This window comes from Rhamphochromis sp. 'chilingali' (assembly GCF_963969265.1).
Source record: "Rhamphochromis sp. 'chilingali' genome assembly, chromosome: 18".
NCBI lineage: Eukaryota > Metazoa > Chordata > Actinopteri > Cichliformes > Cichlidae > Rhamphochromis > Rhamphochromis sp. 'chilingali'.
The window spans coordinates 23,516,299-23,530,611 of record NC_137945.1 but is presented as its reverse complement, the minus strand read 5'-3'; the positions used below and the strand labels follow the sequence as shown (position 1 = coordinate 23,530,611).

General features: G+C 42.7%; 1 protein-coding gene across 3 annotated transcripts; it reads right to left on the bottom strand.

The window, feature by feature from the left end:
• Positions 1–154: 154 nt before the first annotated feature.
• On the bottom strand, positions 155–13,913 carry zfhx2 (zinc finger homeobox 2). 3 transcript variants are annotated; one of them, XM_080864179.1, is made up of 5 exons: positions 13,773–13,913; positions 11,468–11,626; positions 8,853–8,910; positions 4,347–8,524; positions 155–3,750 (listed from the first exon to the last, which is right to left on the bottom strand). In XM_080864179.1, the coding sequence occupies exons 1-5, from the start codon at positions 13,776–13,778 to the stop codon at positions 3,346–3,348; spliced, it is 4,806 nt and encodes a 1,601-aa protein (XP_080720305.1). In that variant the 5' UTR covers positions 13,779–13,913; the 3' UTR covers positions 155–3,345. The 3 variants fall into 3 exon arrangements, with proteins under 3 accessions (XP_080720305.1, XP_080720304.1, XP_080720306.1); XM_080864178.1 differs by lacking the exon at positions 13,773–13,913 and adding an exon at positions 13,189–13,722; XM_080864180.1 differs by lacking the exon at positions 11,468–11,626 and having other exon boundaries at positions 13,773–13,897.
• Between the last annotated feature and the right edge of the window lie 400 nt (positions 13,914–14,313).

Genomic DNA, 14,313 nt, shown 5'->3' with positions numbered 1-14,313 from the left:
TTGTCTCCCCCAGAGTGACCTTTGTTTTAAATATGCCACTCAAGCAAAGCTTCTTAGATGAAGTAATTCTTCCGTTAGGAGAATTAAACCTTAGTGACACACAAATAAATGCTTCAGCTGCACTTCAATCATTCGAGATATGCTTTGTTCTTCAATGATTTTATTTTCTGTATATCAAAGAAAGCATAATGGAGACCAAACACAAAAGGCAGGTACAAGTGAGGAGGAAAAATAAGCTTAATCAAAAATCTAACAATTCAGAACAACACTGCCACTATTATTGTTCAATATTCATAGGAATACCATACTCTTTCTGAGCAGAGTGGTGGCATTTAAAACCATTATGAATCAATAATCAAAAACAGTGATGAGTAGTAATAATAAATCGTATAAGTAGTAGTACAGTTATAACAATAGTGATAATCAAAGTGACAATGAAACATAAGAGAATAAAAAGCAGATCTCCATAAAAACGTATCTAGTTTGGACAGTGCAACACCATGTCTATGTGTGTGCGCGTGTGTAATCCCAGTCTTGAGGATCAAGCACTCCAGTCCCTGCTTTACACACAAGATACAGTTTCCAACAGGAGTAAGAAATTATTAGTTGTCAAAGGACAGCATTACCCTCCTTGTTTCAAAAAAACCACACCGAGTGACTCTTAAATGTTGTGGTGATGGCTGTGTTCATTTGAAATGCCTGTAGCTTGTGCAAAAATTGTGGACTAGTGCAAGTGTCAAGCCGTGGGACGTCCTTTACAGTTTGCATTTGCGAACACCTCTCCTGCTCTCTGTCAACCTAAAGATTGCTTTTTGGTTTTTGAATGACAGAAAGCAAAGGGAGGATTACTTTGGAATATCAGGTTTGTTTTTTTTAATATATTTCTTTACAAAAAAAAAAGTTCATGTTTAGTTTTGCATTTTGTTAAAACTATCAATAGTAACATTAATATACAACTTAAATTGAAGGAAAACATCTTTAGTATGTTAAGTGTCCTTCAACACAGCACCATCTTATTAGCTCTCACTCCACACACTTTTTTTCTTTTAGGTTTCCTAATTTGCTTCCTAGATTTGAATATCTGTTTGTCCCTTAAGGATGCTTGTAATACCCAGCTGTCTCCCTTGTTGTGGTTTCAGATATTAGCTCTCGTTTCACAGCACAAACATTACAAGAATCACCCACTCTGCTTCAAAACTGAGGGGGGGGGGGGGAGAAGAAAAAAAACAAAAACCCAAGAGGAAAACAAGTATGGGGAGGAGGGGGACAAACCATTTCAAACCCTGCTGTCTCAGTCTAGAGTTTTGGCTTTTGACCTAAAAAAATCTTTTAAAAAAAATTAAAAATAAAAAAAAAGAATAAAGATCTGTTATGCCAGATTTGAATTGCTTTTTGTATCATTTGTATAAATATTGAAATGATTACAGAAATTCGTAACTTTGCTGTCTAAAGCCCCTTTCAGTGGTGACGGCATCCGTCGGCTCCTTGTCCGAATCGACATGCAGGTCACCTGTGTGTAAAAGGTAGTGCGCCAGCCTGGTTAACACTCAGGTATCACTTTGAGCGCACACACACACACACACGCACACACGCACACACACACACACGCACACACACACACACACGCACACACACACAGAGCATGCTGTTGGCAAGTTTTCTACACAGTTTGTAATCTGCTATACATTGAAAATATTCTTCTATGGTGCATTTTCATTAATCCCAAGTCAGAAGGGATGTGTTTCGGAGCCTGTGTAGGAGGGATGGGGAATCATCAGTCTTAGCAGCACCATGCAGCACACAAAAGTGACCTACAAAATGGGGGGTTAGCCATCCTTTTTTAAAGAGACTAGTGAAGCCAGGAATTTTAAGTCTGAAAAGGGCTTTATACATAGTATTTGCAAAAAAACCAAAAAACAAACAAACAAAAAAAAACCCAACACACACACACGGTGAGGAAATCAGCCCAATTTGTCAAATTCAGACTGAATTCTCCAACAGGAATCTCCCGGACTTGGACGTGTATCCCACAGTAGCAGTTTAAAAAAAAAAAAAAAAAGTAATCTTCACCCACCAGTCTGAAGAGCTAAATTCCAAAATGAGACGCACACATTTGGGTAGGAAGTGAAATTTACAGCAAACGTGTGAAAGCATGATAGTTTGTAATTCTACACCTTGGCCAAGAGATTGCTGACAACTTTATAAACATGTGACATTCACAAATATTCTCCCAAAAACAAAAAAACGTTAATGTAAAAGCATTTTGGAATAAAGCTCTTCTTCAATACGCCCAAGTATTATACTCACACCTAAAGCATGTTTCATTTGATTAGGGAAAAAAAAACAAAAATCAAAAAAACAAACAAAAAAAAAAAAAACAACAAAAAAAACTATTTCACTTTATATTAAGGCATCCAACATGCATCAGCGTATCCTTCCATAAAAGACACCTGCATTCGAATGCTTAAAAACATTTCAAAACAATGTAAAATGTGTCAAAGTGCGGTATGCCAAAGATTCTACTTCCCTCAGCCTCTTTTTGCGCTGCCTATTTGGATTGTCGTGAAACTATGAACATGAATATGGGAACAATTCAACAGCCCTATTCTCTCCAAAGTACCTCCTTTTATATCCCAAAGTAGTGAGTAGACAAAACTCTTCATTTCACCCTTCTGTGGCAATTAAAAAGGGTGGCGGTTAAGACCAGTTCTTTCTCTCCCAATGATTTAGTCCAGTCGTATTTTATCCAAGCAATCTTTGCCCTAAAAGTGAAAGTAGGCGTGAGAAAAACAATTCCACAGGAGCAAAGTGGGAGTTATACATGTCAGCATTTCCATGTTATCCCAAAAAGTGTTTCCCAAAAATCCCCCCATGGCCTCTGCCAAAAAAAGAAAGAAAAAAGAAAAAGGAAACACTTGCATCAGTTTTTAGGGTACAACAGCTCAAGCGTGGCAAGCTGAGTGCCTTTACAAATTATAGGAAGGTCATAGAAGTAAGGTAATACATAACCACAGGGTTAGGACCAAAAATGTCTGGATAAAATGAGGATTAAGGGAACTCTGAGGAGGGTGGGGGTGTTATCACTTATCAGACAGCAACTGATTAAGTGACAAGCAGCAAGAAAAGAGTCTGCTGTTGTATTTGATACCAGGTGAGCTCTACAGATAACGGATATCAAGTCAGTGTAGGTTGAGCAAAGGATAGCAGGTGCAAGGGGGGAGCAAACATCAAAAACTAAAGAATATTAGTTTTTGAGGATTAGTGCTCAAATCTGTTTATTAAAATCTGAGGAGCCCAAATGGGTCCAACAATAGTCAGTGTGCAGACCAATCCTGATCTGAGTCTTTAACTGTTGCTGGTGGCCATCGCTGGAGGCAACTCGATTATTATCTCCCCTTCAGAACCACCGCCAGAGCTGGTTACAGTAGTGGAAAGAGCAGCACTGCTGGTTCCGCTCTTGTTGACGAGCGCCGTCGGCTGGCCAAAGTTAGTGGTTCTCAGGGTTGCCAGGTGACGCGGAGAGAAGACGTGGGCCCTTGCTGCAGCCCGGGATTCAAATGAGACGTTGCAAGCATCACAGCGCCCCGTCAGGGTCTCCTTTGGCACCGGCTGACCGGGCACTGGGGAAGCTGGAGGTTCGGTAACCATTAGCTGAACAGGCTTGGGCAGGATGGGTCGATTGGCCTTGAGAGCGCTGTACTGCAGGTAGCTTCCTGAGCTCATGTCTACCTTCCCGCCTGAAAGAGGAGACTGAGAATCCCACATTGGAGTGTGGAGATGCAAACAGAGAAGGAAAGGAGGTATGTTTAATGTTCAGAGTTTTAAAATGAACAAAGCAAAATTTAGGCTGTCTGGATATTTGCTGAGGACAAGTTATCAAGTTTCCTTAAATTTGAGCAATATTACCGAACTCAACCATATCAGCAACCTTATGTGTATAAAGTGGTAATCCCAAAAGACAAGAGTCAAGCAAGCTTGTCATTAAAGTAGTGAAAGCTAGTGAGGGAATTTGGAGCTTTTATTTGTCAGATATTTTTAAGTAGGATTACTGAAATACATGCCCATTGCTTTACTTTATCCATTTATGTCTCAACTGATTTTCCAGGGTAGAAATGGTTGAATGTAATACTCCAACACCACCTCTAAAACCGCACAGCAGACCGAAATAAAACTCTGATTCAACATATTTTTAAAGAAAAGCATGTGTTCCTACTCTCTGCATTACATTTGCAAATATAAACAGTAAGTTTGTATTTTTAACGATGTATCAATAAAAAAAAAAAAAAGAGGGAAAAAAGTTGTTTGTTTTTTTAATGTCATTCTCATAGAAAAACTTGTCAGCTTACCATTTTCTCCTGCTGCAGCCTCCAGCGCTTCTCCTTCGCTCTTGTGTTTTGGAACCAAATCTGCACCACCTTGAGCGGCAGGTTGAGCTCAGTGCCAATTGCCTCGCACTCCATGGCGTTGGGATGGGCACAGGTCTCGTAACATGACTGCAGAATGGACAGTTGTAGGCAGGACAAATGAGTGCGTGGTCTACGGCTGGATGAGTGGGGCAGAAAGCTGCTTTCTGTTGGGCTTGATTTAGCTACACATGGGGTGGAAGGGCTGGCCACTTTGGCAGAACTAGGGGTGTTAGGGCTGACTGGTGCAATGCTGGGGGTGGGAGGAGGGGGGATGGTACGAGGAGCTGTGTGCGTAGGAAGAGCCAGTTGTTCTCTTGATAGAGTGTTGATCTTAATGGGGACTTTGGAAGTCCAGTAGTTCAGCCCATTCTGTTTTTGTGGCACCACTGCTGTGGCTGAAGGCCTGTTGTTGATGGGAGTTGTGGGGAGCTTCGGCACCATGCGGTTAGTGGTTCCTGGTCCAAGACCAATCTCATTTTCGTTATCCCGCTCCTCATCGGTCTTTTCTTCCTCACTCTCATCTTCTAGCTTTCGTTTCAGGGCTGGTCGTGGGGCAATTGGAATCAAATCCTTGGGTGGCACCAAGAGGACAGGGGTATTTGCTTTGGGTGCAACTTTAACCATGGTGATGTTGCTGGTGGTTTCGAGCGTGGTCTTTGGCACTGCAGAAGCACTGCTGCTCACAGGAGATGCTGTGGTGGAAGAAACGATCTCCTTCGGCTTTATAGGAACGGGGGATATTTTTTTCATCACAACTGGCGCTTGTTTGGCCAGTTCATTTACAGGCTCCCTCTCTGTCTTGATGAGGGTGCGAACAATCGGAGTAGTTGTAATTCCCCCGGTATTGTTTGTAGCAGGCTTGTTAGTGAATATGGGTTTGGAAAGAGGCCAAGTAAATTTGATGAGAGGTTTGCCAACTGCCGCCAAGGTCCCGTCGCCGATGAATCTGACCTCGCCTTTTCTTTCCCTTGCCCTCATGTTCTGGAACCAAATCTGAACCACCTTCTTTGGAAGGTGAACCCACTCTGAGATCTGTTCAAACTCATGTTTCCCAGGATTTGGGTCTTTGAAATAGCAGCCATACAGAATATCAAGTTGTTCTGCTTGTATGATGGTCCTTGAACGACGCATATCCCGGTACCTTTTTCCTTTGGACTTCCTCTGCTCCTGTTCTTGCTCCCTCTCCTTTTCTCGGTCCCTTTCCAATAGTGTGGTGTTCATTTTTTCTCCAGGCCTCATATAAATGCTAGACTTGGTCACATTACTGCAGTTGACCATGTTTGTAACATTGTTAGAAGAGGGCATGGCAGTAAGAGATTCCGGCTTAACCTGGACGACTACCAGACCTTTGGATGTGGGCCTCAGGCCAAGTCCGTCCAGCAACTGTCCCTTCTGTGCTGCAATTGTATCAGCCAGAGATGAGGACAGAGCAGACTTTGAGCTGTTTTTGCCCATGCTGAGATCAAGAGCTGACTCACAGTCGTCACCATTGGACAGGTAGTGGGAAGTTTGGTTTTGTGAGAAGAGAGATTGCGAGAGAAGAGAGTTGGAGAAGCGTGTGATGGTTGGTGGGTTGGGAAAGATGGGGACTTTGCTTCCATCCCCAACCACCGAAGGAGTAAGGGAGAGAACATAGGGGCTAAGAAATGGAGTAGAAAAGGGAGTGAATGACAAGGGAAGTGAGTGGAGAGCACCAGTTGGGATTTCAGAGGGATCTGCTGCATTGGACTGTGAGCTTGGAGGATCACCTTGGGCCTCCAACTCTAGATCTACATCTGGGTCTTGCCTTTCCTTTTTTAGCTCCAGATCATGTTCAAACTTCTCTCTCTGTTTTTTTCTCTTGGCCCCTTGACTACCTCCGCCATCCTCATCTTCGTATTCATCCTCTGCATCGGAAAGAAACACAGTCGTGGAGCGCAATACCTTTCCTCCAACTGAACCCTTATCGCCGTGGACCTCCCGCTGTGCTTCGTCTTTAGCAGGGCTTTCAGGATCATCTCTTAAAGACCCATTCTGACTTTCCTCATCTGAAACAATGACAGAAGTGTAGACCTCATTCTCTGAATCCGATGTGAGACAGGAATCTCCCTGACCCTCCCTTCCCAACTCCCTGTGTTTGCGTTTCCCTCTTGTACTAGACAAATCCATGGCCTGATTACTAAATGGTTCAGCATCATCCTCACCTTCTGCTATTATGAGTGAGCTTTCCTCGTCATCATAGTCATTATCAGAACTCTGACAATTTCTTGTAACACCGGTCAGCTGTTCCAACTCTGTCGCCCTCTGTCTTTGTTTTGTGTGTCTAGCTTGGGTCAGCCACCTTCGAACCTCTTCTTCAGAAAGACCCACCTCTCGGCCCAGCGCTTCACAGTCCTCATGGGGAGGACTTGCAGCATCAGCCTCACTACGTGACTCAAAGAAGGCCCAGAGAACCTCTGACTGGAACTCTGAAAGCACTGGAAGGTCTGGATAAATGGAATCCACTGTATTACAATGAAGACGATTTTGGCTGTTAGTTAAGGCATTGGTACTTGAGCTGGATTTTGGAGTGCCAAGAGAGCCACATGGGCTTGTGCCTGATTGGGATTTTTGAGGAGTAGAATCAGGACTAAGGGTAAGGTTTAAATTTACAGGACTGAGGCTCGAGTTGCTGGGCACAGATGCAGAAGGGGAGAGGTTGTTATTGCGGAGGCTCTTCTCTGTGCCCGCTGGGGAGAGATTCAGGCTAGCTGCTTTATCACCTTCCAGGTCCAACTGATTTGTTGAGCAGTCTCCATCTGTTGTGCTGTCTTCATGTGCCTTCCCATTGTTTTCATTATTCTCAACCTTTATGTTACTTTCTATATCAGAACACTGTGAAACGTCTGTACTGTTCTCCTCCTTATGTTTCTGGGCAGTACGGTTATGCTCATCTTTGACCTGATCAGAGATCTTTTCTTCAACAGTCTCATTTCTAGCCTCACTTTTTTGTTCTCTCTCACTCTTTAAAGTCTGTTTTTGCTCTTCCCCACAGAGCTGTATGTTTGTTGGAACTCCTGCAGAGGGCCACTGGTTCTGTAAGCTGTTAAGTCTTTGGGTTAGAAGGGCTTGCTGGGCTGTGCTGAGACCTACAAGTGGCACGCACTGGGTAAGGAGCTGGCCCTGCTGGTTCTCTTGGTGCTGCTGGGTTTGGGCTTGGAGCCCATTTAAGATCAAGGGCATGACCATTTGAGGCTGAGGCACAAGCTGAGGTGCAGCGGCACCAGGAGCAGCACTAGCTGCAAACAGGGAGGGGAGGAGGGAGTGTGACAGCGTGTTGGGACTGGAAGTGAGGAGGGTGAGAAAGGCCGAGACCGCCTGAGCTGAGGCCACAGGGGAAGTGAGGAGGGAGGGAGCCACTTGTGAAGTTGGAATCTGCTCGCCTTCTTTCGCAGCAGTCACCATCAACGTCCCAGGAGCAGCACAGTTGGTGGAGGTAGCTGACTGACTGCTTCCACTTTCCGACGTGGTAACTACTGGGTTGGCAGCGCTGCCTCTCAAACCAGCAGCAGCCACTGCGCTGTTTGCAGCATGTGCAGCAATTCCAGCATTTCTGCTGCGGGTCTGGTGCAAGACAGATTTCATATGGCTCTCAAGGGTGATGGCATGATTGTAGGAGACTCGACATACAGAACACTGGTAGGGTTTGTTTGATATATATGGCCGAGACAGGATTGGAACTGAAGGAGTTTGGGGACTACTTTCTGCACCTTGTTTTCCAGAGCCTGTTGTCATTCTCTGAATGTGGGATGCAGAGTTGTAATGAACACTCAAGGCAGTTCTGCTGGGAAAACTTTCCAAGCAGGCATTACATTTGAATGAACGGGTGTTATTTTCAGCTGGCACACAGTTTTTACCAACTGACTTTTCACTAGCGTCTGGGATTTCTGTGTTTTCAGTTGCATTTTGCTGTTTGGCTCCTGTAAGTGGATTTCCCTCCTCTTCTGGCTCGGCTTCAGCTTCACCTCCCTCCTGTTCCATTATTCTCTCTTCCTCCATCTCTTTGTCTCCAAGCGTCTGGGTAGCGTCTGAACTCTTGATAGATTTGCAGGGGTCTGAAGTGATGTCTTCAGCAGGCTTCAGTTGTGAAGACTCAGCATCTGATAAGATAAATACACAATGAACAATCAAAATCAAATCAGTGGTGTAGTAAACAATAAATGTACATTTACATACGGCATGTAATTTGTATAAGTGAGAGGATTTTCCACTCCAAAAGCATGCTCTAACCTTACTCTTCGAGCCTCCTTTTGTCTTTACATAGTTTTAAAATAGATTATCACCATCAATCAGTAAAGGTCAACCAAGTTAAAGTTGTTGAGATATCCAATTAGTGCGGTTACGACAACAACGGGCATGTGTTATTATCCTTTCAATTTTATAGTTTACTTCTCATGTGTTAATTACAAAAACAAGCATCACTCTCACCTGAGGACTTGTGAGCGCCTTTGTCCTCGTCTACACGGGCAGCCCGTTTTAGAACAGCCTGATAACAGAAAAGGAGAGAGTCAGCAAAATTTCCATAGCAAACTTGACTGCGGAATGGCTCTTTCGAGATGAGCTGAATGCTATAATGTAGCTTCTGTGAAGCACAACATTTGGGTGTGACTCATTGATGTGTGGTTATATTACACATAGCGAGCCTGCCTTTAATTTGCAAATTACCCTTCAGGCATAAATTAAGTAGTCTTTGATCAATTGAGCCACCAGTAAAATTCCCTTCATTTCTTAACATTATACACAACTAAACCATCGTGGTTCTTTACAGACTGTTCACAGAGATGCTTACTTTTTCAAATGTGATGGCTACTTAAATACTTTCAAAGTGACATACTCGGTAACAGGCTAAGCCAAACAATGAGATGTTCAAACTATTTAAACAACGATCACAGTCCTGACTACACAAAGGGGATATGCACAAACAAAGTCATGAAAACAGAAATTACTTCAATCACATTTTAAACTACTATTAATTACAGTAGTGTGCAAAAGTCTTGCGCTAACACAGATGAAAATATCAGTTTAAAGCAAGTTTACACAATTCTAAAAAGTTTTAAAATCAATATTTGGTATGACCACTTTTAACCAGTAACACAGCCTGAACCCTTATCATTGCTTTAAGTAGTATTAAGAAATAGTTCTCCAGGCATCTCGAAAGACATTCAAAGCATTTCTTTGGATGTTGTCTGACTTTTTTTTCCTGTTATCTACCAAGATGATCCCACACAGCTTCAATAATGTTGAGGTCCGGGCTCTGGGGAGGTCAGTCCATGACTGAATGTTTCTTTGTGTTCTTCTATCCAAATATTACTTCACCGGCAGTGTGTTTGGGATTACTGTCATGCAGCAAAAATTAACCGCTTCTTAAAATATATTGCATGGTAGCTCAAAAATCTGACATTGCTTTTCATAATTCATCATTTTCACAAGATCCCCAACACCAATGACTGAAATGCAGCTCCAAACAATGACAGGGCCTCCACTGTGTTTTAAGGATGATCACTGTTGTACTGTCCTAGCCTCCTCTATAAAATACTGATAATAATTTCAGTGGAAAAAAAAAAAAAAAAAAAAAAAAAAGATCTGTTGACACAGATTTGTGTACTTTGTCATACCTCAGCTTTTTCTCTCAGTTTCCTTTACTCAATGATTTTTTTTGACAGACACCCTTCCACTGAGACCATTTCAGATGAGGCTTCAGTGATGGATCAACTGAAGGGCCAGATGCACCTCTCAGGTTCTGTGTCAGGTCTTTACTAGATTGTCCCGCCAATTTCCTAAGGACATGACTTTCAGATGCTATTCATCATAGTTTTAGAAGGCTACCACTTCTTTTGTCCTCCACTTGTCCAGTTTACTCAATTTTTTAAGGGCACACTGCACACCATGCCATGAAGGGCTCACCCTATCGGTGAAAAATAAATAAATAAAGCTGGTTCCTGTTATCTTTGATCTTGGACATTTTTAAATAGTCACCTAAAGAAATGAGAACAAGTGTGTTTTTGTGACAAGCTGCTAGTAACAAAGTGTCTAAAAATACATTTTAAAAATGGTTCTTAGTCAAGTTCTCCGTTGTGTAGACAACATTCAACACAGTTTCATCCCTTCAGTTAGGTGCTATAACAAACAAACAAAACATTTGTTTGTCCATGTACTGACCATTTCCTCTGAAAATGGTCAGTACATGGACTAAAGAAAAGGCGAGTAAAAAAAAAAATTAGCCAATGCTCAAAGAAAACCTTTCAAAGACCTTCAGAAAGTCATATTCACATATACATATATATATATATATATATATATATATATATATATATATATATATATATATATATATATATATATATAATGACACATACACAGAGAGGAGTGACTCAATACTTTGCACGGTACTGCATATACTACTGAGATCTATGTATCACCAATGGTTGTATAGAAATACATTTTTCCTCTTGATTTTAAGTAAACGGTATTACAAATTAAGAATTTAACTGGCTTAGTTGTGTTTTCCATTGCTTAACAATGCCAATTTTCTAATGCATTTCATACTATGCCAGCTACAACAGAGAGGAAACTACAATACCTCAGCACTAAACACTGGCGCACTGGTTTTATTTTAACAGTAGATTACAGTCTATCTCTGACCACTGTTCCTCTTTGACAATGTATTTTTCCTGTTTTGCATTCATCACCATGACTTCTGATACTTCTGTGCTTGCCTCGTCACTTAATTAATCATGCATTTGTTACCCCAGCATTTATAGCATCGACACTAAGGCTTGTGTAACTTTCCTGCCTCAAAGGCAACTATTAAGTTGGATAAGCATCACAGGAAAAAATTTTTTAAGAAGTTGTGAATTTGATTTAAGTTATTATGTCTAATCCCTGTATAACAGCCAGGAAGAAGTGAGATCATTAAACATTATGCACGTAACTGATATATTACCCAATATAATCAGGCTGTATAACAAGAGGAAGGAGGGGGGAAAAACATGAACTCAGCCATAATTTGACATACTTTGGCCATAATGCCATGCCACACTTACAATATCCAGCAACCTGTCGACACACGATGAAAGCACGCTGTGTTGTTGGGTGAGATGTAGAGATAGGGAAGATCTGTCTGATTGCCCTTTTTGGCACAGGGGGCACAACCACTCTGCCACCCCATTCCTTTCACTGCACACCGCCTCTCCAGACTCCTCCTAACAAACACAAATAGACGTTTGAGAATCCTGCCCTTCAGGAGTGGTTTCTTTGCGAAAAAGAAAAACAAAGCAAAACAAAACAAAAATAAATGATGCATAAAGTATTTCATAGAAAAAGAAAGAAATTAAGATGTGATGCAATAACTGCAGTTTATGAAAGGGACTGACCAAGCTCAAGGAGGGAGTTAGACACAGACCAAGACAAACTGTTACTGGATGAATATCCACGTCAATAAATCTAATCACAAATAAGTACCTCAGTGTCACAAGAGTTGCACTTCTAACTTTCTAAAGAGATTGCTATTATTTGTCCACAACGACCAATTACACATCAACTCAAACTGTTTAAGTGGCAGCTTTGTAATGTAAATGAGTACACCTCACACTCGTAGATGAATTTACAAGGCACTGATGCGAACTCAAAGTTGCTCCTGGATACAAGATCGACTTAATAAACATATCTTTGTTGCCATTCTGACAATAACTCCGTACATACAATACCGAAATAAATGCAGAATAACCAGAGGAGCACACTCGATGCAAATCATAACATGCACTGCCCGAATTTACAAGTACACTGTCTCTCAGATCACAAATATCCCCACTGGTTTTGACTAATACGAGGAACATGTGCCCAGCATACTGCATATATTCTGATACCACACTGTACTCGCTCACTGTGCAGGATTAAAAAAAATAAATGAAATACTCGGGCTCCCATACAGTCTTAAGGAAACCAAACAAACCGCTGGTAGTGTGAATATTACCACAGAGCTTTCATGTATACTTCGGCTAAAATTCACAATCAAAGGTGCAGCGGAAAAACACGGGAATTCGTGCCCATGAGGAGAAATACCAACACAGCTCCCATCCTCACTTCCTCGTCGTGCCAATTAGCAAGCTAGCAGGGTTATATGACCAGATAATATTTCGACGAGTCTACATCTGCAGAGTGTATCGCGTTTAATAGCTCCTAGTCACGAGTTTAATCATCAAAAGCAGAAGACCTACCTAAACTGGCATCTTCTTGGCCGTAGTTGGCTAATTAACGAGCAGCCTAATTAGCTATGCCGAGCAGAGACGAATCAATTAGCTAGCAAGCTAGGCGCTGTGAAGCCCCCCCTGTAACGTCGCATTACAGTGGTGTTTCTGGAAACGCTGGCTGCCAGTTAGTTTACTGAAAATAAAAACCTGCAGTCACAGCCACACTTCTCCGAAACTGTACAAGACAAGGCAGGCGTCCGCGTAATCTCGCTCCTGGCTCTCTCGGTTAAGGCTGAGCGATGATTAAATTAATAAACAAAAAGGAGGGGGTGGGGGGCTGTGCTATTAACAGTCGTGTCACTTTGCTAGCTAGCCTGTTAGCAGGCAGAGATAATTAACCGCTCCTCAAACTGTCTCCCAACTGGCCGCTCTACACTCCCTACAAAACTCTGCCTCGGCCAGGTGGGGAAACTGCAGCTTCAATAACCGAGCGAGTTTACCCAGGATAGACGATAGACTCATAGGCTTCATATTAAAATAAAAAACAAAACCTCGGCCTCGAGTTATTTCCTTACCCCTCTGATTATAGGCTGCCAGTCGGGCATCTAGTGTTGCACTGCCCGCCGCCTGCTGCTCAACAGCGCAAATTGAGGCCTAGCCGGACTAAAGCCATTTAATTAATGAACGTGGGCTCCGCTTACAGATGTGTTAGAAGCACTCGCACCCCCTCCTCCCTCGCCGCCCAGCAAGACCCCCTTTTTGGACGCGTCCTAGCGCTCAAATCCATACCTTAAACACTCACGGTGCAACACATGGCCATTTAAACTAGCGTTTTAAGAGCTTCGAGCCGTAATTGGCGAAAGAATTAGACACCGAAAAGCGAGTTAAAAAGCAGAGTACGTGCGCGGCGGTCGCCTCGACGATGGGGGTGGTGTAGGGAGAGCCAGGCAAAAGAGAGAGACGAGAGGCGAGAGAAAAAAGTTTGGGATTTAATGTTGGATTTCTATGAGGGATCGGATTAGTATGGGGCACGATCCGTCGTTTGCTCGATCCTGTAGCAGTCGCAGGCCACTCTCCCCGCTCAAATCGGCACAATTAACCGATCGCGAATGGCGTTTAATTAAGTTCGGAGCAATTAGCTAATGCGTTTTTTTTTTACCTGCATGGTCGCCGCTCCAGCACACGCACGCACACACACACGCTTCCTCTGTGGCTCCTCAGAAGTGAAAAGTTTTCTTGCCTGCCCTCCCTCCCTCTCTCTCTTTCTCTCTCTCTCTCTCCTGTTCTCCCCCTCCCTTCATTCGCCCTATCCCTCTCTCCTTCCCCTCTTCCCTCTAGTAAACAGACCACAGCTCCCCCCGAGGCTGATTGCTGACATTCAGAGGGGACAGACACGGCAATCAAATCCCTTATGTAACCCCGCAGATATTACAGATAATTAATGTATGTTGAAACACTGATCGCTTATTATTGGGTAATAGAATTAATTAAGACAAAGAGAAAAAGGGGGAAATGGAGGATGAATGATATATTCATTTAGAGAGGTGGTGGGGGGAGAAAGAAATATCTTAATGCTCAAATTACACGGAATGCCCCTTAAATGCGAGAGCTCTTCCTCATTTTCACATTAAAAGGTGAATAATAAATGAGTCCCCATTCTGCCAACTTAGATTGTCACAAAGAGTGTGACGACTTAATTA